At 40.3% G+C, this 27,912-nt stretch overlaps 3 protein-coding genes across 4 annotated transcripts in view; 1 reads left to right on the top strand and 2 right to left on the bottom strand.

Moving 5' to 3' along the window:
• poc1a (POC1 centriolar protein A) overlaps positions 1 to 2,165 on the bottom strand; it is a 38,385-nt gene extending 36,220 nt beyond the window's left edge. Inside the window, exon 1 of one of the 2 annotated variants that reach the window (XM_061688946.1) lies at positions 2,025 to 2,165. In XM_061688946.1, coding sequence (XP_061544930.1) covers positions 2,025 to 2,039 — 15 coding nt within the window. In that variant the 5' untranslated portion in view covers positions 2,040 to 2,165. Of the gene's footprint in view, positions 1 to 1,920 lie in introns of both variants that reach the window. The other variant, XM_061688945.1, reaches the window with a different exon arrangement.
• A 9,788-nt stretch (positions 2,166 to 11,953) lies between these two features.
• On the bottom strand, positions 11,954 to 17,213 carry alas1 (aminolevulinate, delta-, synthase 1). The gene is made up of 11 exons (XM_061688954.1): positions 17,056 to 17,213; positions 16,386 to 16,607; positions 16,119 to 16,304; positions 15,913 to 16,038; positions 15,579 to 15,798; positions 14,452 to 14,636; positions 14,190 to 14,369; positions 13,918 to 14,082; positions 12,613 to 12,881; positions 12,364 to 12,526; positions 11,954 to 12,276 (listed from the first exon to the last, which is right to left on the bottom strand). The coding sequence occupies exons 2-11, from the start codon at positions 16,588 to 16,590 to the stop codon at positions 12,116 to 12,118; spliced, it is 1,860 nt and encodes a 619-aa protein (XP_061544938.1). The 5' UTR covers positions 16,591 to 16,607; positions 17,056 to 17,213; the 3' UTR covers positions 11,954 to 12,115.
• Positions 17,214 to 19,243: 2,030 nt separating this feature from the next.
• On the top strand, positions 19,244 to 27,702 carry LOC133409244 (protein shisa-5-like). The gene is made up of 6 exons (XM_061689020.1): positions 19,244 to 19,379; positions 20,437 to 20,590; positions 21,938 to 22,074; positions 23,949 to 24,206; positions 25,529 to 25,603; positions 25,639 to 27,702. The coding sequence occupies exons 1-6, from the start codon at positions 19,310 to 19,312 to the stop codon at positions 25,746 to 25,748; spliced, it is 804 nt and encodes a 267-aa protein (XP_061545004.1). The 5' UTR covers positions 19,244 to 19,309; the 3' UTR covers positions 25,749 to 27,702.
• Positions 27,703 to 27,912: the final 210 nt, after the last annotated feature.

The raw sequence follows: 27,912 nt of genomic DNA on the forward strand, positions 1-27,912 counted from the left end.
CATGCTTTGTAAAATGTAGTTTTTATGGATGTCTGCTTGTGACAAAACAACGTTTGTATTTATGCTTGAATACGATATGCAGAACATCACGTGACCAAACCCGGAAAAGAGGTTAGCAGACTTCCTGTGTTTGCTGCGATAACTAGCATAACTACTTGAACCCGAACTTGCTAAAATGTTGTTTTCTTTATGGCAGATGTCTTCAGGCAAAACTTAAATACATCTATATCATGTATACTCTACATACAAATTTGATGTACAGTTGAATCCAGAAGTTTACATACACTATATAAAAATACGTACGCTTTTTTTCCCCTCACTGTCTGACATGAAATCACACTAAACGTTTTGTGTTTTAAGGTCAGTCAGGATTACCAAATTAATTTCTATTTGCTGAATGACAGAATAATGATTTTTTTAAAGATTTTTTCATAACTTTCTTTAAAGTCAGAGGTTAACATACATTTTATTAGTATTTGCTACCAATGCCTTTCAACTGGATAGTGGGCATGAATTTTGGACAGAACTGGTCCAACTGAGCCAAGTTTGTAGGCCACCTTACTCGCACATGCCTTTTCAGGGCTGCCCATTATTTTTCAGTAAGATTGAGATCAGGGCTTTGTGATGGCCACTCCAAAACATTGACTTGGTTTTCTTTCAACCACTTTTTAACCAGTATGGGTCATTGTCCATTTGGAAGAACCATTTACGCACTAGCTTTAACCTCCTGGCTAGTGTCTTAAGATGCTGCTTCAGTATTCGCATATAATGTTCTTTCCTCATGATGCCAGCTATTTTGTGAAGGGCAGCAGTCCCTCCTGAGGAAAACAACCCCACAACATGAGGCTGCCACTCCCTTACTTTAAAGTTGGGATGGTGTTCTCAGTCTTGCAAGCTTCCCTCTTTTTCCAAATGTAACGATGCTCATTATGGCCAAACGGTTCAATTTTAGTTTCATCAGACCACAGGACATGTCTCCAAAAATTAATGTACCTGTCGCTGTGTGCATTTGCTAACTGTATATTCTGACTTTTTGATGTTTCTTTTGAAGTAATGGCTTCTTCCTGGCAGAGTGACCTTTCAGTCCATTTTGGTACCTTACTCCTTTCACTGTGGCTCATGACACACACTTACCAGCTTCAGCCAGCATCTTAACAAGGTCACATTTAGAACCAAAGAGCATGTCTCTGGGACACCTGTTTCCTTCCTGAACGGTATGATGACTGGACATTCCCACTGTGTTTATACTCAATTATAATTGAACAGATTTATGGAGCACCTTCAGGCATGCTATGATGTTACACAAATGAGCAGTGTGTTTCAGGGGTGCCTAGTTAAAATACATTCACAGATATGTCTATAATTAGCTCAATTGTCAATAAACCTTACATTCACAGATATGTCTATAATGAGCTCAATTGTCAATAAACCTATCAGAATCTTAAAAAGAAATGACATTATCTGGGTTTTCCCCAAATTGTTTAAAGGCATAGTAATCTTACTGTATGTAAACTTGTGACTTTGAATAACGGAATGAAAAATTGTCAAAAAAAATCCTCTCATTATTCTGGCATTTAGCAAATAGAAATAATTTTGGTAATCCTAATTGACCTATAACAGGAAAGGTTTAGTCTGATTTCATGTCAAATAGTGAGACAAATTTGTTTTTTAATAGTGTATGCAAATGTGGTTGTAATAAAGGGTTGAGCCTTCTTTGGCAGCAATATCCTTAACCAAACGTTTCCTGTAATTGCAGATCAGACATGCAAAATAATCATTCATTAAAGTGACTCTGGGATATCGTTCATGATGCATTTCCGCCATGAATATACTTAATTGGTTAGTGTTTCATGACTCGAAATACTACTATCCCCAAATGAACATGTGTACCCAGAAATTAGAACTGCATCACATACACACCTTGTAAATGTAAACGTTTCGTCCGCTGCGCGTCATTCGCTACTTATGACAGACGTAACTTCCACCCTAAATGGGCTAACAGATAACTTGATAAACTCCCTTACCAGTGCAGAGGTCATATTTCGCGGTTCAGGGACGACACGGTACGTAGTGACAACTTTCAAACTGTTCGTCAAGAGCGATACGGTACTCCCTGAGAAGCTCGACTAAGATGCAAAAGGCTAGCTGTTAGCCGTTAGCTGCTAGCCGGTGACAACAACCAAGTTTCAGTTTACGCGCCGCGATTGGGCGCCACGCTACCGGTCGGATTTCTTAAAGGGAACGCTGCACAATTTTCCTCAGAAAAAAAAAACACGGAATAAATTTACTGATATAATATAAATTACTTTCAATTGATGCTATTATTCTAGTCAATTAACAGTTGGTAAGCGATTTTAACGTTGCTTTTTTATGTGGTGTTTCAAAATGCAGTGCCGGCCTTTTATCGCCAGATGTCAGGAGTGTACACTTCCTTCTACGCATACGTTGTACAATAGAAAATGTCTTTAATGAAGTAAACGATTGTCAAACTACTTTAAAAGGCGTCACATACAGTAAGTACACCATCCATCCATTGACCATAAAAGTAGTACACAACCTTTATTGAGCCACGGCACCCGTTTTACATTAGAAAAACCCCACGGAACCCCACCCCCAAAAACATCACAGAAATTATGGTGAATACTAAAATAATGATATTGTCTCCATTTCCTCGCAAATGTACGTATTCGTTGTGGAATCTGGGCCTAGATGCGTTGGAAACCAGGACTTATTCTGTTGTATGTGAGGATAAGCGGCTCAGAAAATGGATGGATGGATGGATGAATGGTAACAGTACATCAGTTTATTGTATCTGCCCTCTAAAGGAAGAGCATTAAATTGTTTTAGTTAATTTGTCAGTATACATAGCTGTCATAGATAGATGAACAAAGATATATTTGTAATTAATATAAATTTTCAGACAAATTAAGTGAATTTGCATAATTTCCTGGGAAACCTTGACAAATTAAATTAGTTAATACTCTCACAACACACTACTGTGCCCTGGTTGGGAATCACGGGTCAGTGTTTCCCAACCTTTACTGAGTCAAGGGACATATTTTACATTAGCAAAATCACACAGCACACCACTGAACAATGTCACAAAACATTATTGAGGATACTGATTTCATGATAATCTCATTTTAATTTACTCACAAATTTACTTTATCGGTGTAAATCTTTCTTTTGTATGAATGACAAAAAATTGATACACTGGCTAATTGTACATTCTGCCATTTAGCAGAAGAGCATTTAATTGTTCTGCCTGTCGGTCTATGTCATTGGCATAGATATACAGATAAAGATTCATTATTGGTAGCAATTAATTCATAATTTTCAGACCAGTAAGGTGAAAGTGGAGGAAAAAAGGGCAGAACAAGCTCCACAGCCAAGATTCAAACCTTGAAGCTCTGAACTGTGAGGCAAATCTGTTAACTACTCGGGTGCTGTGCTGCCCCACCACTTAAAACCAACAAATGAGCTACAAATTATTGTTCTGCCACTCGTGTTGCACCTATAGTGTACATTAAAATTCAATTTCATCTTTCATTTGTTTTGTTTGATCACAGACTGGGATATAATAACACTAAATTTGAAAATTCGCCCCCCCCCCCAACCATCCATACCATAAAACAAATTATTTGTAATGCAGTTATGCATGCTATATAGATTTAGTTTCCCTTCTAGACATTGCCAAGGTTTCAGATAATCTTATGATACGATAGTTATTGTCAAGTTAGATATTTAAATGCAATTAACTCTTCAGCAATGCCAGTTTCTAGGCGGAAATGAAGAACATGAACAAGGAAGTCCATTCATGAATAATTTTCAACACCAACAAAAGGTCAACTGGAGCTTCAAAGTGAAAAACATTTACTTGATGTGTGTGGACTTGCTCACAGTTTGCCATTTTCGAAGGGAGGGAGAAAATAGTTAACCTAGAACGTTGCCCAAAGCATTTTTCTTGTTTTTTGTTTTCATCCTTCATGTCTGGCTCCTATCTTGAGTGTGTTAGCATTTCACACCATTTATTGTCTCAGAAACAAGCTTTTCTGCTTGACAAATTGTCAGTTGAGTTTATGAGCAACTTTCAACTCTACAAAATTCTGTCTTTTGTATTAAGAAAGTTTAATTTGGTATATAATTTTGGGACACACCTGTTGTCTGTCAAGCTGTCAGAGCAAAGAGGAACTATCTTTGTTGCTCCACAGCTTTAAGAATGAGTTTTAAGACTCGTTTTGCAACGTAGTGGTGTATATTTAGCAACACAACAAAGCCAACTACAGTACTGTATATAAATGATGAGGAAATGATTGGCCTAATGGTTTGACAGGTTTTTGTTTACAAGTAATTTCATGACGTTTTGAAGGTAGAAAAGAAATAAGTGACCTCAGAAAAACTCAAGCCATGCATAACACATTGCCTCTGTTATCAAAATAAACATCAGTAAGCTTAAATGTCAAAACATGGCCCCATATGTCCCTTTTTTTCATTTTGTTTTTCTCATAGGAACCTCGTGAGGATAAGCGGTATAGATAATAGAGGGATAGATGGAATTACAAAACATTTGTGGCAATGTAGTTCATAAAAGAACAGCAACCGACTGTTATTAGGAATATTTAGCAACAGAGACAGATCTATGCTTTCACAGCATTATAATGGATTTCTATTACAAACAGATATACATGTTCCTCTCAACCTGTAACAATGTGTAGCAAGGTAAAATATGATCTACTGTATTTTAAAAAGATGGAAGTTAAGAAAGAAATACACAATTACGATAAAAAAATAAAGTATCTGATTAGTAAACATTTTGTTGGGACTGACAAGGCCTTTTGCATTTTTTACTCTTCACTGTTTTCATTTAAAACAAACTTATTTGACTTTCTCTTCATTTAACGTGAACAAGAAGAGGAACCAGAGAAAGAAATGTTGCACTGTGTGCAGTACAGCACGACCGCTTTTTGACTTGAGCAGCTCGCCATTTACCGAAGGTATCCTTCCTCCTCCTGTACATCCTTGTTCCTGATAAGAATTCATGCAAGCGTGGACAAAGTCTGACAGCCTTGATACTGGAGGGAAGGTTGCGTACACAAAATAAATAACAAAGGTCACATAACAACACCAGTGTGTAATATATTTGTCTTTGTATTTAAAGTAAACAAATTGATGGACAGTTTAAAAAAAAAATCTTAACCTTGCATGTAGGTGGGGGTGTATTGAAACAAGAACATGAAAGGCCAGGGATGGTGCGGAATGTCCAGCTGGAAAGTCTGGAAACTGGCCAGTTTATGTCAATGAGAGACCAGCAAGGACGCTGTGATATGAGTGCCAAGGGGGCCTTACTGTGGGGATGGGGTGAAGGTTGATGGGTGTCATTGTGGCCAATTCCAGGAGCCGTACACGTACACAAGCCCCTTCAGTATGTAAGATTATAACAGAATGGTAAACGCTTCACCAGCATTTTAGACTGCGTCATTTCCACAATAAAGATACAGACACATAAGGGAAACCCGCTCAATCTAATGTGATCCACAATACAAGAGCTTGGTTTAAAAAATACAAATTAAAAACAAAATCACAAGCAACCAATAATTTTGCCTATATGAAGCTCATTGCCACTAATTTATAATCAAAAGAATATCTGTTAAGTTTCAAACCTGTATGAACCAACCGCAATGGATTTGAAATACATCAAACAGTGTGAGCTTTGTTTGAAGCCAGCAACGTTCACATGCATCCGCATTAAGTGAAAAGCTACTGTATTGGGTTTACATCAGGCCACTTACTTGTCCATTGAGGAGTATTCCATTTGTTTCCCCTCAAAAAGTCTTAATGTGAGTGGTGTATTCTGCCTCCACTTGCGTCTTCAGTTAAGTGAGAAATGTTACTGTGTATACTATACTGTATTTTGTTGTGGTGACTGACTTTGCCGTATGTCAAGGGAAAAATGTTACCCCTTTAGTAGACAAGAGACGGGACAAGCACTTTGAGAATATGAGATACAATTTAATAAAAGCAAGGAGAGAGTTCAAATTTACCTGGTGGTTTTTAAAAAGTGTCTGCCTATTTCTTCTTAGGCGAGGTCATGTATACACACATAAAAACACAGTTATCATCTGCGTCATGCAACTGGCGCTCTCGCCCAACCACAGACATCTTGCTTTGTCTCACAGCAAAGTGATAATACAATTTCAAAGATGGAGAAACATGGTGAACTCTCCTTATCCTTGTACCAAAACAAAATATTATATAAGGTTATGATGAACAAAGAATACACGTTATACAATAAGAGCAAAGGCATATATTTTTTATAACACCATATTACATGTGTTTGCCTTTCAAAAGTCTTGACGAAATCAATCACCAAAATATTAGTGCTGCCTCTAAAAAACACACTCAGGTATTGCGGGTATATTTGTACGTCATTCCTCTTACCGCTTCAACATTCATGCTGCACCCAAAAAATGTCTTGCGCTAAACACACCCAGTGGAAAATATTCACCTGCGTGTCATCACCTTTTATTTCCATTTTGAGTCTTCAATTTGAAATATCCATCCATCCATCCATTTTCTGAGCCGCTTCTCCTCACTAGGGTCGCGGGCGTGCTGGAGCCTAGCCCAGCTATCATGATTAAAAAAAAAAAAAAAAATGCAAATTAACATGATTGAAAAAGTGGTGAGCACTCACGCATCAATGCATATTTTCCACAATTTAAAAAAGCAAACTAGCATGAGAAAGATGCTCGCTTGACCTGTTAGACAATGGAATTATTGTGAATTGTAACAGGAAGTGTTAATTACTGCTCACTAGCAGGGACTTTTTTTATTTTGGCATTTTCTACTTTAGACATACAGCAAGAACAGGCGTGTCTTGAGTGTTTTTTTTTTTTCCCCCTTATCCCATTACGACACTGGCAGTTATACAACTGCCAGTTTGTCCTCAGAGGCACTGCTACTGTCTTTACAAACAGGAATCACTGTGTGATTTCCTGATTTGTAAACCGTGACTGCATGTAATAGTAAAAGGTACACTTTTTACACAAGAGTATGTAGATTGTAAATGGCATCATAAAAGGTGATTAACTTTATGATACTTGTGTTATCGGGCTTAGGAGAAAGGCAAAAGATGATGGTGTGCAATTCATGAACACTTCAGAGGGAGGCTCACGTGGTCACATTCCTGGAGGCCTCAGACCTGCAGCCAGGAAAGAGCGTTGCACGCGATATGAGATAATGAGGTTGAATAGAAGGACCATAAAAGATACATATAATGCATTTTCGCAATTTAAAACCGTTCCCATGTGTCTTAATACATGCTTTCATCAAAATACATCATGAGTTATAGTACAATTTCCCCCTGCTTTTTAGACACATGCTGAAATTAGCCGAGTTTGAAGGGGGAGTCCTTTCTCATGGAGATGAGCAGTTGCTCACCTCGTGCCCTCTACTGCTACGACTGCGAGTACAGGTTTCCTTACCATGATGACTCGGGGTGGAGCTAAGAGGTGGTACTTGGTGACCCGAGTCAAAAAAAGGGATTGTTGCCAACTGTGAAGTGCACATGAGTGCCCATAAAGACTGAATTCTATTTTCACTCCAGGATGCAGCACTTTATTACCAAGCTGCTGAATTACACTTCTCTGGTGTGCGTCAGAGAAATTAAAGCCTCCATCAAATAGATGCCCACCTTTTCCCAGAAGGAAAAGAGATGGGTAGTGACTGTAATACCCCTCATTTGATAGTCTGCATCGTTCACAGTTAACTGCTGAGCTCATTTGAATTCCATTGTTAACCAAAACACAAGCACCTATCATGGCACATAAAGATTTGTATTTGGACAAGCACATTTTATGAACGAGTTCCCTGCACAGTATTAAAAGATGATGTTATGTTATGCGGAAAGAGATGACTATTCACCAAAAAAATTTCAAATCGGTTCAAACTCTGTGCATCAGATAAAATGATCAAGTGTCATTTCAAAGAGAATGCACCCTGAATGACGATCCTCAAGTTCCAAAAAGGGATACATTGTTTTCACATTGCAGCTGCTGTATGTGTAAAAGAGTTTTGAAATGCAATGCAAAGTTTTACATGTGTTTTCACCCCCTGCACTCTAATGGTAATGAGGAAGGGACCACTGTGAATGGTTGTGTCTGTATCTTACCTTACAAATTGAGCTTTTGTTAAACCACAACACCAGAACACAGATGGGCCCATCACAGTATACTTTCCAGGTGGTGTGCCATTGAATTCAAAGATATATTTTTGCAATAATAATAATTAAAAAAAAAAAAACATTCTGGCACTATGCAAGCATATATAGTCCCCTCCAAAAGTATTGGAACGGGAAGGTCAATTCCTTTGTTTTTGTTGTTATACTGAAGACATTTGGGTTTCAGATCAAAAGATGAATATGAGACAAAAGTTCAGAATTCCAGCTTTTATTTCATGGTATTTACATCTAGATGTGTTAAACAACTCAGGACAGAGCACCTTTTGTTTGAAGCCACCCACTTTACAAGTGAGCAAAAGTATTGGAATAGACATTATTAAATTTAATTAAAATGAATAACATTTAATATTTGGTGGCATAACCCTTACTTGCAATAACTGTATCAAACCTGCACCCAATTGACTTTACCAGACTGTTGCATTTTTCATTTGAAATGCTTTTCCAGGCCTTTTCTACAGCCTCTTTCAGTTCTTGTTTGTTTCTAGGTTAAGCTCAGGTGATTGACTTGGCCAGTCTAAGACCTTCCACTTTTCTCCCCTGATGGAGTCCTTTGTTGTGTTGGCAATGTGTTTTGGGTCATTGTTGCATGATGAAGCTAGTTTGGATGCATTTTTCTGTAAATTGCCAGTCAAAATGGTTTTGTAGAGTTCAGAATTCATTCTGCTGCTACCATCATGAGTTACATCATCAATAAAGACTAGTGAGCCCATTTCAGAAGCAACCATGCAAGCCCAAGCAATGACATTACCTCCACCATGCTTCACAGATGAGCTTGTGTGTTTTGGATCATAAGCAGATCCTTTCTTTCTCCATAATTTGGCCTTTCCATCAATTTGATAGAGGTTAGTCTTGGTCTCATCAGTCCAGAAAACTTTGTTGCAAAACGCGTGTGGCTCATCTCTGTACTTTTTTGCAAAATCTGATCTGGCCTTTCGATTCTTTTTGCTGACGAGTGGTTTGCATCTTGTGGTATGATCTGTATATTTCTTCTCTCGAAGTCTTCTTCGAACAGTGGATTGTCATACCTTCACCCCTGCCCTGTGGAGATTGTCAGTGATGTCACTGACTGTTGTCTTTGGGTGTTTCTGCAAAGCTCACACAATGTTTCTGTCATAAGCAACTGTTGATACCCTTGGCCGACCTGTTGGATGTCTGTTGTTCAGTACATCAGTGTTTGTGCAATAGCTCTGAACGTTTTTCTCTTTTCTGTCAGCTTCAAAATTGTTTGCTTTTCTCCCATAGACAGCGCTCTGGTCTTCATGTTTGCTTCACAGCAAATGAAATTTTCACAGGTGAAACCCAAAGCCAACAAGCAAGCACTATCTAATGTTTAATTCAATCAATCTAAAAGGCAACACCTGAGCAACTAGAAACACTCATCAGTCACATGTTCTTATACTTTTGCTGACTTGAAAAGTCGGTAGATTCCAACAAAAGGTGCTCTTTCCTGAGTTGTTGTTTACATCTAGATGTAAATACCATGAAATAAAAGCTGGAATTTTGCCTCATATTCATCTTTTGATCTGAAACCCAAATGTCTTCCGTATACAACAAAAACAAAGGAATTGAACTTGCCAGTCCAATACTTTTGGCCAGGACTATAATCCTATATCCTTTTGCTTTTTTAATGATTGCAAATGGGAATTAAAGCTGTGGGAAGCTATGAACGAGCCCTCACACGTCCTTCTTCACAGTGAATCCTCCAAATGATCATCAAACTCTGATGCCATGCTCCGATCACATCAGATGGAAAAGGCAAAAAAGCTTAGGAATTTACCATCACCCATCTGTTTCGTACCCCGGTTCTGATTAGGGATCATTTGAACAAAATCCGTAACAGGAGACCGTCAGATTTTGTCTGGAATTTGTCCAAAATGGCTACTTCAAAACAAAATAGCCAACTTCCTGTTCAATTTCAGGCATTCTTCCTTGAAATGTTATCTGTACATCCTGTTATTATAGACATGTCCACCAAATAGCTTGTCATTAGTAAAACTGGTGTTGGAGGCTAGTTTTCCAAACTTTCAAACAGGGGTCACTATTAATCAGTTTTGGGGGCGTTGTGTTCAGGACCCTTAAAATACATATATTTTCTCCAGGATACAAAGGTTTGCAAAAATTGCCGAATCTGCTGAAGCCCCCCAAAAAGTGATTACTTAGTCAGATGAAAAACCATAAACACAGCGATTCCTGAGTCAAGCACAAACCAGCTTTGCTGGTATAGTGTTGCTCCTTAATTTCCACTGCAGTTTGTATGCGTCAACCTCCGTTCTGATTTGTTTTGCATTATTTCCTTGTATCACTTTGATATGCTGGCTATACCCTTATCTGAATTGTCAATTTTTTAAAAAGATAATATTATTTTGAAAATGTAATGTTATTTGTAATCCACACACATCCATTGCGTGATGGACATCCATATGCGCAGACCTCTAAATAAGTAGTATACCTTCAAGATGAGGCGGCACAGTGTATGACTGGTTAGAGCGTCAGCCTCACAGTTCTGAGGACCCGGGTTCAATCCCTGGCCCCGCCTGTGTGGAGTTTGCATGTTCTCCCCGTGCCTGTGTGGGTTTTCTCCGGGCACTCCAGTTTCCTCCCACATCCCCAAAACATGCATGACTTGGAGACTCTAAATTGCCCGTAGGTGTGAATGTGAGTGCAAATGGTTGTTTGTTTGTATGTGCCCTGCAATTGGCTGGCAACCAGTTCAGGTGTGTGTGTGTTGCACAGTGCATGCATGCTTGCTTTTGTTTTTGTTCAGCCCCTAATGGTGTTTTATTTCCTGGATCTAAGTTGGGGTTACATACCAAAGATTGTCACCTCAAACACAGAACAGTGGGTTAGTAGGTCCAGTTGAATATACTGTTTTTACAATATATTACTTTGTGTAAGACCAGAAACTCAGAAGCCTTTTAAAAAAAATTCTGTTAGCATATGATGCAATTTTCTTACATCTCCCTATGAGAAGTGGGAAAAAAGATACCCTACATTTATTAGTTAAGGGGGCTCAAACAATCAAAATACACAGTGACATTAGATACCAAAGTATCTTTTTGTGTACTTATAAAGATTTAGAAAATCTTACTAAGATAGTCAGTGAGAACTATTTTCAGCATCATGAAAACCTATCACAGAAATCTGAAGACTGATTAGTCTCTCCTTTAGTGGATTACACTGGCACAAAATCCACTCAAAGATTCAGGTAGCACCTACTGAAAGCATAATAGACACAATTCATTTGTTTTTGACTCATACTGCTGCCATCATCTATATACAGTGTGTATATATATTGTGTATATATAAATATATATATATATACCTGCCTTGACTCGCATATTTATTTAAGTGACGTCCGATTCTCAAACCATTGGGTTAAATGTAATGTTGTTCCACGCTTTGCAAATGTAACAGCTTCAACTCTTCTGGCAAGGCTTTCCACAAGGTTACTGAACACTTTTATGGATTATTATTTTTTTTTACTCATTCTCCCAGAGGTGCGTTTGTGATGTCCCACAGTGATGTTGGATGAGAAGGCCTGGCTCTGAGTCTCTGCACTTATTCATCCCAAAGGTGTTCTAATAGGTCATCCATGTCTTTATGGACCTTGCTTTGTGCACTGTTGCACAGTTGTGTTGGAACATCTTGTTCTTAGCAGAGTAGTAAACTGCAACTACTCTGCCTTTGACAGAGAGAAATAAGAATTCACAGAATACGTACACTTTCCAACTTTTATTTTATTTTTAAGTATATAGTATTTGATGATAGAGTATTTTAAATATAAGTATTTACGAGGACATACAGTATCAAAGATAATTATGCGACAGAGAAAGTAGGTCGACGCATGAGTCGTCTGGAGCCAGCTTTGGGAGCGATTGCTTATGCGCGGGCCGAGACTGGATGGCTGAGGCCGCTGAAGTAAGACTTCTCTCTCTCGCTCATCAGCTCAAAGTGCAGAGGCTGCTGGCAGAAGGTGCACTCAGCTGACGAGTGGGGCTTCAGCTCCAGGCCGGCCTCCTTCCACGTATGCACCAGCCTCTCTGTGGAGAAATAAACAGAGACAGAGGTTACCAAACTTTGTATTTCAACAAACGTTAGGTGTAAATTACATCAGGACTATAGCTTACCAACAAAGTATTTCATCATTTCAGGGGTGTGGTGAGGTGTAGGAGCAATGCGCAGAAGCTCCTCTCCTCTGGCCACAGTTGGATAATTGATGGCCTGCACGTAGATATTGTGGCGACTCATCATGAGGTCACACATCTCCGTGTTTTTCTCAGCATCCGACACCTAAGAAGTAGCGCAAAAGGCTCAAGTTTCAGTTTTAATTTCGCAATTAATGTTAGGCTATTTCGAGGCATGTAATGAGAATTTACCCGGACTGGAATGATGTGGCTTGGGCAGTGCACCACAGGCAGCCCAGCGTCCATCAGCATCTGCCGGAGCAGCTTGACGTTGCGTTGGTGCTTACGTCTCAGGGTGCGGCCTTCCTCGCCCTTGAGCACCTGGATGGACTGCCGGGCGCCAGAGAGTAGCATTGGCGGCAGCGAGGTAGTGAAGATGAAGCCGGCGGAGTACGAGCGGACCGTGTCCACCAGGGTGGCGGTGCTGGCGATGTAGCCGCCGACGCAGCCGAAGGCTTTGCCTGGAAGAGAACAAACATTTAAACATTTAACAAAAATTGTAAATATATGTGAGCACACCAACAATTGCATGCATAAAATGTAAAGAATATATTCTACATATTCTGTATGTTAGATATGTGCCCTTAAGAGGGGTGGCGTGTGACGTGACGAGCTGAGGGAGGTTGGCCGGTTGGCTCAAGCTATGGTGAGTCTGTGAGAGTGTCTGGGCACGAGCTTTGGCTGACAGTAGCTCCTGTGTGAGTGCGTTCATTGTGTTTGTTTTACTGTTTTCCTGACATTCAATAAACAGCTGAAAAGTGCATCAGCAACTGTGGCTCTCCTTTCCCACATGCAAGGCCATGAAAGTAAGTTAGGAATCGAGTGTGTCGTGCCTATAAAAAAAATGACCGCTACAAACCACAGATTTTTGCGTTGCAGCCTGAATTTCCCCAATAGAAAGTTAATGCATTCCACAAACAAATCTGCAATGTAGCAGGGTTGCGCTAGATGAACCACAATGCAGCGAAAAGACTACTTTTTGATTTACTAATTAGTCAGTGAAATTCAGCCAACAAATGATTTATGTTTTTGTGCAACAGAGGTAAGAACCCAATAAGAGAAGAAACTATCCACTGGACATTACTTTATCAATTAATGTAAGCAGACTCATTTTAAAGCAGTAAAGACTCCGCAGGTGTCCAAATATGTTTGTCCAGTTGAGTAGTAAGCAATGTTTAGAGCCATTATTGGTGTTATGTATATAGGTTTGTTCTTTGTTTTTGGTCCCAGTCCTTCAATAGGACTCTCAGCTAGAAAAGGCAGTTATCTGGAATAGCACACAGATGGAAATGACAATGACAAGAGCAATTCAAGCCTCTGGTCTCCTAGCAACAGCAGGGCAGGGAGCAGCTCCTTTAAGCCCTCCAGCATATTGGATGACACGGCCGAGGCCATATCTCAAATAGAACAACAGGATATGCCAACCCTTTTAAGATACTTGTTCAGTCTTGCATTTAGGGGAAGAAAATCAGTGATGTGTAAAAATGTCATGCTGACCTAGTGTCCCAGAGATGATATCCATCTTGTGCATGACACCATCGCGGTCTCCAATGCCGCCTCCCCTGGCGCCATACAGACCGACGGCGTGAACCTCGTCGACAAATGTAATGGCACCAAACTCGTGTGCCACATCGCACATCTCCTCCAGTGGACACACAGCACCTACCAGGTAAAGAACAGCCTAATGTTACACTAGATTTCTTTTTTTTTTAATCACTACAAACAGGGATGACCACCTGACAATTGACAACAACAACTGAACAACTGACCATCCATAGAATGGACAGTCTCAAAGGCGACGATCTTGGGCTTGGTGGGATCTCCTTTCCGCAGCAGCTCTCGGAGGTGAGAGACATCATTGTGGCGGAAAATGAACTTCTTGGCGCCGCTGTTCCGAATTCCCTGAATCATCGATGCGTGGTTGCCCGCGTCAGAGTAGATCTCACAACCTGCAATGACCCAAGTTATCACAAATACAGTCATTGCAAACTTCAAACTTACAGTATGAATTGACTGGGTAATTAAAAATACCTGCCAGCATCTTGGCCAGGGTAAACAGGGTAGAGTCATTGGCCACAAAGCAGGAAGTGAAGAGCAGCGCCGCATCCTTTTTGTGGAGGTCGGCCAGCTCCTGTTCCAGTTCCACATGGAACTTGCTTGTCCCGGAGATGTTCCGAGTGCCTCCTGCCCCGGAGCCGTGCTTTCGTAGTGTTTCCCTGGAGACAACAAATCAAATTCACAATGAATAAAAAAAACAACCCTGACACCGTAAAACGAATTACATTTGGAGTTATTCAATTTTTCTGTACCAATGTCCTCTGCTACCAAGAATTTCAGTCATGATAGTTTGAGATGATCACCATTCACCAGTAGTCATATGGATGACCGAGCGGTTGCAATTTTTCAGCCCTTATTTTGGTAGGTTACCACTTTCTGTGTATGTTTCAGTAGACTTTTGATAGATATCTTAGAGGCAGTATTGATTAACTTTTTGTTAACATGGGACTTGACTGATTTGAATCTTGTGTAAATGGTGTCGTGCACCGATTAATAAGTCATGGCTTCCTGCAAGTATATCAGCTTTGTCTTTAATTGAAACAGGCCCAGATTTCGCACGGAATAAGTCAACTTGTCATTAATTTGTGACAAGAAAATTATTTCAGTATTCATACTTCTGTGAATTTTTGTGTGGTGGTGTGCCGTGAGATTTTTCAAATGTAAAATGGTGTCTTGGGTCAATAAAGGTTATATACACGCTTTTGCTGTTTTAACATTTTTACGACGTGAGTGGTTGATTTCATTTGATAACTTGTGTGACAGTTTGTTAAAACAAAACGAGTTGATGTTACACACCACAGTCACATTAGAATGGTTATGGTAACTTTTTGTACCTATGATTATTAAGAATATTACTATTACTTTGAAAATTGCCTATTCAGTTAAATTTTTTATGAAGGCAACAGTTTGTTGACCAGTGTTACGGCATGGATTGTCTTCAACTTTACAGGTGTACTGTAACCTAAAACCAGCTATTATTACAGCCACACAAACAATGGATGAGTTGCCCTTGGGGGTCAACTGTCTTTCAAATTATAGCCTCTCTCTTTGCATTCTAGTAGGAAAGATGAGACTACATGTGTTTATGTAATCAAACTCACATGATTGATTGCACTACCCGAGGATGTCGACTCATGCCCAGATAATCGTTGCTGCACCACACAGACACCTCCCTCTTGTCCTCCAGGGAGCCCGTGAAGTCGTCGGCCATGGGGAACTCGTCAGCCAGGCGGTTGACTGTCTTGAACACGCGGTACGTGTGGTCGTTCTTCTTCTCTTCAATCTTCTTCTCGAAAAAGTCATCGTAGTGGAAGCGGGACACTGTCAGGAAGAGGAAAACTCTCTCGAATGTGGCAATGCGACCCCGTATGGCAACGCGTTGTGACGAAAGTGACAAGCTAATTTCCTCACAATATCCGCCAAGCACACACTTACAGCTGCTTGGCAAGTTGTCCTGCAGCAGGTGGGAGACCATCTTGGGGCGCTGCTTGAGGAGGGCCTTCATGAGATTTTCACTGGGGCTGGCCAAGGATGGCTTCTTCAGCTGCTCTGGGGACACTTCTGGAACAAGGAAAGGAACAAAACAGTTGATTGTTTCTTTGACAGCTCTTTTCCAAAGCCATTTTGGAAGCGACTCTCACCTTTCTGGACAGTGCGGACTTCCTGAACATCCTCTTGGAACTCCATGCCGACCTGGCGGACCACACTGCTGTTCTTCTGGCCCATCTCCGCAGCCAGGAAGGGGCATTTGGAGGCCACAGCCTGACCAGAAGACAGCAACGTTGAGTGGCCAGCAGGCAGTTTGGGCTCCATTTCTGGTTTTGTGCCTGAAAGTGCAATGACACGCCAGCTTTAGTTATGAAATTGCACCGCAAGTAATCATGTAGCTGAGTTGATCATGACTTTACCTTCAGCGGTGCTGCTCTCTGGCTTCTGGTGATGGGACGAGGACGAGCAGAGGGCCCGCGCCAGAGATTGGGCCATAGGTTTGGAGGCCAGCTCCATCATGATGGGGCATCGCTGAGCATAAACCACCAGCGAATTCCTGGGCTGCTGCATGAAGCCCTGGGGCACACGAGCCAGGAATGGACAGCGGCGCACTATGACATCCATGGTGATTGTCACGTGTTCTTCAGGAGAATAACCAAATGGTAAATGGTTTAATGTTTACATGCCATAAATGACAACTTGGATGATAAGCAGTTACTTTCTAATCGATATTAAAAACAGTTGCTGAAAATGTACTGACTATACCTCCTCTTCATTGACTAAGCGGCAGTAAAACATCTGACTTTCTGTCGCTTCAACATACTTCCTGATATTACGTGATTATAACACACGGAATTGTTTCTTTTTTTGCCCTGTTGATTATTCTATACACCAATATATACTGTTAATATTAACGAGAACTTTAGTGAAAGAAAATGAGTGAAAGAGCGCACACAATCCTTGTAGTTTGACCTGACTTCGTCTTAAGCAACCATTAGCCACGAAGCTATTACAGCAAGCAGCGGCTGGGAATGATGGCGGCTGTAAAGAACAGACGGGATTTTATTTAATTTTTTTTACAAAACTCACCGATAAAAAAAACTCGCAGGAAAAACAAACGACAAACTTCGTCCCTTAAATCGACTCAAAAAGTTGAAAGCGTGAAGTTGTCAATGGAGATGAGCACCAGGAAGGTGACAGCTACGTTATCCTGCACTGAGGACGAACAAGAAGGACGCGGATGTGCTGCTGCCTTATAAGAGCGACGAATGAAGACTCGCGAGATCGCTCAACGTGAGTCATCCTCGCGATTTTTGTTTCCTCATTTAAGAATTTCCAGGAAGATCATTCCAAGTACAGTATGCAAGATAATAACCGTGTTTCCTCTCCGGGTTTATCAAAGACATTCATATATTTTTCTCATGCCGTAAAAAAAAAAATAATAATACAAAAATAAATAAGTAGGAAAAAGTATTGTGCTCAGAAAATAAGTGTAGATATGAAAAAAAAGAGAAATTGTTTGATGAATTGCACAATTTTAAATATTAAAAAAAATTACGAGTGGTGATGGAAATGTTTGTGACCTATTGTAGAAAAAAATATTTTTATTTTTATTCCTCCTAAATAGACATGCCTTTATTTACATGCAGTTTTGTTCTGCATACTTCTTGCCAGTATTGTCTCAAGAGGTCTCGCGTACCTGCTCAGTGATGTTTTGCTCCTCTCTGCAGATGTCTTCCAGTCTGACAATTGCTGGCGGCTGTAAGTAAATTATGACGCACTAGTGGTTAGCGATGGTATTCATTCTTAGTGTGTGTTTGCATCATAGATTCTTCAAAGCAAAAATGTTTTAAATCCACGGCAGCCTTGTTTTTTTTTTCACCAGGAGAGGTCAATGTAACTGAAGTTTCAATAAATTATCACATTTTTGAAACAATTTGTACAAATGGTGAAGTGCTTCACAAAAGCTTCATTGACCCTTCACTAAACAGCACAAATAGACATTCATACTCACATTCAAACCTCGACAATTTAAGAGTCTTCAATGAGCCTAACATACATGTTTTTGAAATGTTGGAGGCAGCCATAGTAACTGGGAAAGAAATTTGCTTCACGCAAGCACGGGAGATCATGCACACAGGGAGGTCAGAGAACAGATTTCAACCGCAAACATCAAGTGTGAAGCAGACGCGCAACGTTGTACTGACAAATAAACATTGATGAATGTGTGCGTTGTGTTATTAATGAGAGAAACGTCATAGTTTGGGTGTGCTTGTGTAACTATGGCCATCTATCTTTTTATTATCTATTTACGTATTTAATCGATAATTCATTATATATTTTTTGTACTGAACAGCCAAATCCTTAACTAAGACACACTAGATTAAATTTATGGTTTTATGGTTATTACACTTTCCATGGCTGGTACCCCTCTCCGGTGCTGTTGGGAAAATCCCCCAAAGTAAAAGGAAAAAAATGTGTGGCGGTAATACCTTAGATGAGTGATTTCTAACCACTGCGCCTTGGCATATCAGTGTGCAATGAGAGATAATTAGGCTGTGGAAAATTAAGAAGTTTCACTTAATTTGTCAATTTAAAAAAACTACAAATAAAGTATCTTTATTCTACTAACTATTTCAGCGACATATAGTGACAGGCAGAACAATGAAATACTATTTCAGAAGGTACATAATTAACTGACGTATCGACTTTGAAAAAAATATTTGTGTGTAAAATATGTGTGCCTTGGTTAAGGTTATGAAACATTGCTTTTGATGCTGACTGCGCTTTTATCAGAAAATCTTCGCTTTGGGTTATTTGACAAGTCTTTTCACTGTAAATGTATGCATGTTAATGTGTATTAAAATACACTAACATGGACAGTTGATTTGCACACTACACATAGTGCCAAGTCATTTCCCCACATATAATTAATAATCGATTACATAATTATTTATGAACAGTACTAAAAACAATGTATCTTTGTCCATTTATGCCAGTGACGTATACTGATGGACAACAATTAAATGCTCTTCCACTCGAAGAAGCAGAAGGTAAATTGTGAAAATTGAGAGATCATCATTACTTCAGTACATTTTTGTTTGATGGAACGGTGGTGTGCCGTGACATTTTTATAATGTAAAATAAGTGCCTCCTTGGCTCCGTAAAGGTTAGGAAACTCTTCTAATCAACCGGAAGTTAGGGCAGAACTACATCAGAGTGAGACACATGTTGGTGCGTGTAAGCAGAGACGATCTTTGCTCTCCCGTCTGAGGAGCTCACTTCCTAGTTGTGTGTTGCGTGTGTCCGTGTGAATACATCCTGGCATCTCGAAGGAGCAACCATGGCGTCAGGCTTGCCCGGTGTTGTCCTTTCGGCTTTACTATGTGCCGCCCTGGCCGGTTGTGTGTCGGGTAAGTTTGTAAATTTAAGACAATCCGCCGTGGTTGTCGTCGTCGTTGTTGTTAAGTCACAGCGCCATTCGCGTGTGTATGTCGAGAAGCGTTTAAAGAATACAATAAAATAAATAAATAAAAGTCCGAGCTTTGTCATTACCGTTAGCTACCTGAAGGAAACATCGCATATGGAATGAAAATTATATATATATATATATATATATATATATATATATATATATACACACACACATATATATATTATGACATTGATACAACGTTTTCTTTGGGTGGAGTTATTTGACAGCTATTCCAGCAGAGTTTCGTTTTCCACCCCAAGAGAAACTGACAAGACAGAGTGCACACCCCAGACATTACATTAGGTACCCCTGTACAATGACATATCAAGTGCTGTACAAAAAAAAAAAAAAAAAATCCTGCCTCACAGTATTCAATCATAACATTTTGTCCAGTATTTGTCATTAATTTACTTTGAACATGGGAGGACTTCATAAGTACTGAAATGGCCAAGTGTAATTATAGTTACAGTAATAAACCAATTGTCAATCAGTTATAGTGTGCTTTTACTGTATATTTCGTGTTGTGTTCCAGTATTGTGGACAGAGGCAGTTCTGGAAGTTAAACGTACCAACAGTTTAGAGGTTAGCAGTGTTAGCATCTCTATGTAGTTTTCATCAGCAGTCTCCAACTGGACCGGCATTGCAACAAATAAAAACGAATGAACAAACATACAACTCACCACCCACCCTGCCCTTGTTTATCTTCAATGACCCGGACTCATCTTGGCATAATATGAAGATAATGCAGTTTGATTTGTGTACAGTCACAAGGTGGATTTTTCAGACTCTAATTATTAATAGTCAAGTATTGATCAATGTTGGGCCTGCTGTAATATGCTTTTATTGAAGATTGCACAATCATTCATTTAAAGGACCTTTTCTGTCCCAGACAGTGCTCGAACAACATTTTATAGCCTAATAACTGACATATCGGCTCATAATCCACTAAAACCTGTTGCTTGTGCCTTGTGTTTTTTGTTTGTGATCTGTAACAGCGGACGATACAAACTGTCTGGCCTACACGGACTCAAGCGGCCAGTATCACCCATATATCCGATGTTTCGAAGGATACTGCTGTGGTAACTGCTACTCCAAACGGTGCTGCACGAATAGTTTTCTTCGCTTTACGGAGGATAGCCAAGAAGAATGGTAATAATTTTTTTCCCCACCATGAGTTCAATTTAACCACACTGTATGTAAAACATTTGGTGTGACAGATCAACCTTTAGCGGTTTGTTAAGCTTGTAATGCAACTGTTTCTACATTCATTCCGATATGGTAAAATAATTTATAGTTTATTTTTGTGTCTGTCGTCAACTCTTAACATTGGTTTGAAGACTAAAATAAACGCTAAAAACCATCAAGAGTGCAACCCACTGTTTTACTTGTTAGCTGCCTCAGTGTTGCCTTAGATATATTTTATTGTTTCACACTCACCCAATTGACTTCACTGAAGTTTTGCGCGGTGTAGTTTGAGCCTCGGAGTGGGAGGGAGCACATCAGAGTTCTACATATTGTGAAAGCCTCCTTTGCACAATATAATCTTATTCCAAGTGTTGCACTGAGGCGACTGGTCATTTATTTTAGCAAAGTTAAGAAACACTTTTGTTCCCGCCACCGTTGGGCATAAGCACATCCTCGTGCGTGTTCTTCGTTGGTTATCGCCAGTTTGTTCTTCAGGGTCGGCGGACTGTAGGCATCAAAACTGGGACCTGAAATTTTTAAATTTAACCGATCCTGTGAGAACTGGAATGTTAGTTCCGGTTCCAATCGGTTCTCGATTCTTGTTGCCCAACCCTACTCATGAGGCTGCTTCAGGTTCAACTACATGTCAATTAAAGGTTATTCCTACTACGGCTGCAAATAATGATAATTTTTGTTAAATTTGATTAAGTAATATATTGGATTAAACTGAATTTTCCATGAATTGATTATGGTTCAGTTACTGGTTTGGTCCGTGACATGTCAGAAAATAGGCAGAAATGTTGACCATTGTTTTCCAAAGCAAAAGCAGATGTTTGCAAATATTAAATTTTGATTAAACACAAAAGAGGCGGCACGGTGGCCGACTGGTTAGAGCGTCAGCCTCACAGTTCTGAGGACCGGGGTTCAATCTCCGGTTCCGCCTGTGTGGAGTTTGCATGTTCTCCCCGTGCCTGCGTAGGTTTTCTCCGGGCACTCCGGTTTCCTCCCACATCCCAAAAACATGCATGCATTGGAGACTCTAAATTGCCCATAGGTGTGAATATGAGTGCGAATGGTTGTTTGTTTGTATGTGCCCTGCGATTGGCTGGCAACCAGTTCAGGGTGTACCCCGCCTCCTGCCCAATGATAGCTGGGATAGGCTCCAGCACGCCCGCGACCCTTGTGAGGAGAAGCGGCTCAGAAAATGGATGGATGGATGGATAAACAAACAATATGTTATTTTCATTTTGTATTTATTATTATTATTTATTGTTCTTCATATTGTTTGTTTCTTTGTGTCTCTTTCATTAGTGAATATCATACGTTCATGGAATCCTCGCCAGTGTTGGGTTCCGTGATTGGCGGTGCCATCCTTGTGGTGGTGGTCCTCATCAGCTGCTGCATGTGTCCCTGTTGCTGTCTGTACAAGATGTGCCGCAAGCCGCGACGTAAGTCAGCCAGCTCCCCGTCAGTGCTAATCATCCACTGGTGTTGCTGGCATACAAAATAAAATTATTATTGAGGTGTCCTCAGTCAGTCACTGGCAAAGTGGGCTTTATCTTGTCAAATCAAACACTGTCGGGGAGGCAGAGCCAGAAAACGTGTCACCGGTCAACGGGACCGGATACACCCTATACCATGGCGACGACAACAACAACAATGGCTCATACCAATGTGTTGTGTGGGGTGGGGTGGACAAAATGAGGAAAAACTGCGGCGGTCGTCACTGGTGCTCGGGAGAGGAATTAATTCAAGGATTGCTTAATGTATGTTGAGGCAACAAAACGTTATGTATACTACCACTAACGTTTGTACGTACACATGGCGGCGTTCTGTCAAATCATCCTCTTAGCAACATTGGTTTGTGTGCGTAAATACATTTTGACAACGGCGACCAAATATGTTGACAAGAAAGGGAGGCGACACGCCGGTTATACACAATCCTGTTAGTCGATGTCAAGGTGCGCTGTCGGAGAGTTGTCGTTGATATGTCACACTATACGGAAGACATCCAAAAACTCAAACATGCTAGACTTTTCCTTTTGGCGTCGTAGGGCTATCGTAGGGCCAAATCGTTGGTCGTGGATTACAGTATCGTCACAGTATTGTCGTTCCCGACAAAATATGTTGGGCCCATCTGGGAAATCGTCCACGATAGCTCATCGGGCAAATATCGAGGCTAAAATCCAAAACAAATGGAAGAAATGCTCTGACATCTTATCCTTTTAAAAATTGCCGTCAGATGATGGTACACTGTGGCCTTTTATTCTGAGCAGTTTAAATGACCTTTGTTCCTGATTCCAATACTGCATTTTAACTATACCAATGTATACCAGTGGTTTGCATTTCAGGAAGTAAAGGTCATTCATTTCTGCAAGTCATATCTGTTAGCTGAATTCTAGAGTTATTTTGAACAAGTGAAAACCTGCAGTTTATAGTGTCAAACTGCCTAACCGTTCAAAGTGAAGTAACATGATTCCCCCCACCCCCTCCAATGACTCAGAGTCATACTTGGTCTTTCTAGTTTTTGAAGAAGCGCAATCAGGGGAGTCGTGCGGTTTGTTGGCTCACCATCCACATGACTCTCATTACTTGTTTCCAAATTGGGAATTTTGACTTTTCCTGGCTCTGCTCCCTTTCGCTTCATATTAGAACTTGTGTTACATAAACCTGGGTAGAAATTTAACTTACAATAATTTTCTGAAGGATGAGGTGTTTTTTGTGTATATTTGTGCATCGTGAAAGTATTCTCACCAGTATTTACTTATACAGTATTGGGGAAATAAGTACTTAGAGGTTTGCAAGTGGATGTATACACTTCAGGTGCTGCTGTGTGCATGCGTGTGTCCCTTATGTTCTGTGTGTGTGTCTCCCTCATGTTGCACACTATTCCACTTCCCGTCAGCTGCACAGTTTGTTGCCAAGCAAGCGAGTGGTCGGCTAAAGTGCAGCAGGAATGTCAGAGCTCCACCTACTCTGTGTGTGTGTGTGTGTATATGTGTGAATGACTCATAGTCTCCACAGCAACCACATGAGGGAACTCAGGACCATCCCACGTCATTTATGGGAAGTGGTCATGATGGAAAAAATAATTGTTTGTTTGTGGTGGGGGGGGACAACCAACATGCCCCTTTCCCCTTGTGTTTTTATGCAGTGGTAGAATGTTCATATCCTCTTATTAGATTTATTTTACCACAAAACACCCATCAGGTTTATGTAAAAAAAGTGGAATTGTTGTCTGTTACTTAGAGTTTTTGTCTCCATGCTTTTGCTACTGTTTTGGAAATTAAGTCTTTTTTTTCCCTCTGTCATTTCCTCACAGCTGTAATTGCAACCACCACTCACACCACCGTGATCACCAACACCCCCCAGCGTTACCCCCAGCAACCAACGATTTCGCCCGGGCAACCACAGCCCTACCAGGGGGCACCGTATCCAACCTACCAGCCTGTACCAGTGCAGTCAGGATATGGAGCCCAACCCATGCCGCCACAGGGATACCCGCAGCAGTCCATGCCCACTATGCCCCACCCAGGGCAGCCTTTCACACACGGACCACCGCCAACATATCAGGAAGCTAGTGAGTGGGGATTTGTACACACACATGATATGGAATTAGGGCTGAAACGATAAATTGAGTAATTTGATTAAAAAAAAAAAAATGAAGGAAAATCTCTGCCTTGAAGCTTCGGAAGTGGAATACTTTTGCCACACTAATGTTAAACTAAAACTAATGTTACTACAGATTGCACCACTCCATGTAGAAATACATTAGCGTAATGGTGGCAAGCCAGGAGGAAAGACAGAATATCCAAAGGAGCTAAAGTGCATTATGTCTACTCTAAAGTAGAAGTAGCTAATTTACCACAACAGCACGTCTAGATGGCCAACAAAGAAATCAGTGTTAGCTAAGTTAAAAAGGCCTACCAGCGCTATTCAAAAAATTATTGTAATGCACCCACAAGTTGTCAAGGACAGACACAGCCGCCAGTGCAGTTTCATTCGATTTATTGAACAAACTGTATCGCTTCCTACGGCCGCAACTGACGCCCAGGCACTTAACGCAAACTAGCTAACAATTAGCAAGGTAACCTGGTAACCTTAACTCACCGACAGCCAACGCTACACTCTAATTCGCTGATTCCCTCGTCACTCACCAGGCCAGGCTCCACCTTTTAAAGCCACACACACTCAAAGGCACAGTAGATTGTGAAATGAGAGGATGGTGACCAGATGTGGACAATAATTAATAATAAAGATTTGTCTGCTTTTGTTGGTGTTAAGTTTTTAGAATAATGCAGGCCTTAAACTGTTGACAAAAGAAACAAGGTCATACCAAAAATGTTTTCCAACTGACATCTGAAACATCATAATGTAGTCATGCTTCAGTCTCCAATATTTTGTTGTCACCAACTGACGATATACATAGATACCATTTTATAATATTCCACCAATATAAGGACTAATAAAACACAATTTATGCTGAATACATTTTGTTTCAAAATAAAAATTCTTTGAACCAATGTCACGACCAGACTAGGGGTCATAAAGCTCGGCATCCTAGGAGTCAGAACACTGCCATTTTTTTTTTTTGGTATTGAAAATAACAGGGCATTGTAGAAAAACGATGTACAGAGACCAAAACAAGTAATGGCACTGAAAAATATTCCATTGGGAGTGTCTTTTTTGGATATGATTTATATTATGATGTGTTTTGCCATGTTAGTCTTCAGATTTCCCCTCCATGTCCATCTATTTTCAATGACAGTGGTTTTTTTCTCCCTGTCTTTTTTAAATTTCAACTTGCTCAGAAAAGCAATAATAAGAAAAATAAGACCCCCATTAATGTCTCCAAAAGGTTAATTTGACGCTAATCTATGTTTTTTGTCTCCCTGTGTCCAGCCGGCCCGTTCTACCCTCCCAACCCAACGCCTTACAGCCAGGCTGCGTTTACCCCCGGCCAGCCGTCCTACCCTCTTCAGCCCCCCATGCAGCCCCCCATGCAGCCCCCATGCAGCCCCCCGTGCAGCCACAGGCCAACGCTCCAGCAGCCCAAATAGACTACCTGGCTCAGCCGGCGTATAACCCGGATTTTGTCTCGCCGCCACCCAAGATGGGATAACAGTCGCTTCGAGTGTGCTGTAGCATCGTCAAAGAATTTTACTCTTTGTCTATTTTACCAAGCTACATTCACATAGGCCATTTCTATATACGCAGATGCACAAAAGGATCGTGCATGCCTTTTTGGGAAGAGATGTTTGCCTTGCAGTTCTCAGGAAGCAAGTCCCAATTTCCTTTTCTTTTTCATGAGCCTTCCCCAAATCGTTACAGAGTGAGCTACTGCAGCTCGAACTGTCTTGACCATCTTCATCAACATGTTTGAATATTTCAGTGTTATAATTGGACTTGTTGTCGTAGTGTTCTCTCGTGCTGGTGTTGTTACTGCCGTTTAGCCTCATTACTCATTGTCACCTGCGCCTGTCGTTTGCCAGTACTATTACAATGTGTAACCAGCGATAAAGTTGTCCTTTTTTTGTGTGATTGTTATATTACAATACATTTTTGTGGCAGTCGGCATATGGCCTTGATTGGCATGCTGGGGTTTTTCAAAGTGTGGCACAGTGAGACTCCCTTTACACAACATGAAACAGCTGAGGCCTCTATACTCCCCTAACCTCTTAAAATACAATTATATTTTATTACCGCTGTAATTGTTTTGCTTTACGGTTGTGTCCGTTAACGCATAACAACATCTAGAAAATTTGTGTTAAAAATGCTTTGTGATACCAAGCAAGAAGTTCTTTATTTACAAACCTATTAACATTTAAAAATAAAAATAAAAATAATTCTGTAACAATTAAAAAATATGTTGAAAGTAATGTGTGAAATTTCAAGTAAGATCCCTTTTGCACATATGGTACCACAAAGTTTTTCTATTACCAGCCAACTTTATACGGAGATAATAATAGCCACATTAAGCTGTAACTTTTCAACACAGTATTGTGGGTGTCAAATGTGACTTTTCACACCCTATCCCGGAATTACGTTGTTCACCATTCACCTTAAAAGCTTAGTATTGTATCCTTTTGTTGTAAAACTCCTTTCTCTTGGCCTTTAACATAGCCACGGTTAGCTTAACATGTTTCTTATTTTCATAAGCTGCTGCACATGGCCCTGCAGTCCAGTGGCGTGTCTCACTTTGAAAACCGCTGCACTCGACCAAAAGATGCCTCTTGGAAAAGTAGTGTTTAGTTGATTGTCAAAAAAAGTTCATAGTTCCTTGTTAATGTACGACAATAGAGGGAATTATTTGTCATGGAGTGAGGAGCTACCAGGAAAAAGGGAATATTCATTATGTTCTGCTCAAGATGGCCATTGGGTTTTGGCTCAACAACTGTGTGTTCATGTCCTCAATAAGCTTTTTTTGTGTGCAACTAGGATGTTTTAATTGTTCCAACTGGATGCAAATGTACCCGCAATGCATTGGTAGCAAAATAACCAAAGTGTGATTTCTTTTTTCTTGCTTTACTGATGCTAGCAACGGCTGTGCCTTCTACTTAATCACATAACATTGAAAACAACATTATGGGGATGATGAATTTATAATATTTAGTTATTTTAACCTGGTCACGATGAAATGTGTCTGATGTGGGGTGTGACAAGAAAGAGACAAGACCGAGGCAGTTCACCCATGACTCAACCCAGTTCTGTTTATTGTCACATTCTGTGTTCCACTTTTAAAAATCTATATTTTCTTAAACTATGCTATACTACTTAACAGTCAGGATTAAGTACATATTTCCTGTGCTCTGCACCGCATTGCCTCTTTCATTTCCTCTTTTACTTGAAAGTACTTTTGCTCAAGTGACCTCCAAGCGCAAACCCAGTAGTCTTTGTTGAAATCCGACACAAACACTGCAGAGCTTTGTAACTTCCTCCTTTTTATTTAGATTTTAGTAGATGTTGCCCGTTACAACACAGGGTGTGATTTCTTTGTCTTACGTACAGATTGCTTGAGTTTCTTCCTGTCAAATGTGACCACATGCCAGCTCAATAAATTAGAAATCTGCTTTGTACGCATGCGTGTATTATGTGGAGATCTTTTAAATGTTTGCAACCAGCAATTTGCCTTAATTAATACAGTATTTATCCTACGTTTCATATCAGGTGTCCTGTATTGTTAATTAAGATGTGTGCAATATTTTGGGGTATTTTATATCGGTTGCTCTGAGCTTTTATTTGAAGAGTCTCATGACAGGGGGATCAAGCACTTATGGGAAAGTATA

Source organism: Phycodurus eques, chromosome 10, assembly GCF_024500275.1.
Source record: "Phycodurus eques isolate BA_2022a chromosome 10, UOR_Pequ_1.1, whole genome shotgun sequence".
NCBI classification, from domain to species: Eukaryota; Metazoa; Chordata; class Actinopteri; order Syngnathiformes; family Syngnathidae; genus Phycodurus; species Phycodurus eques.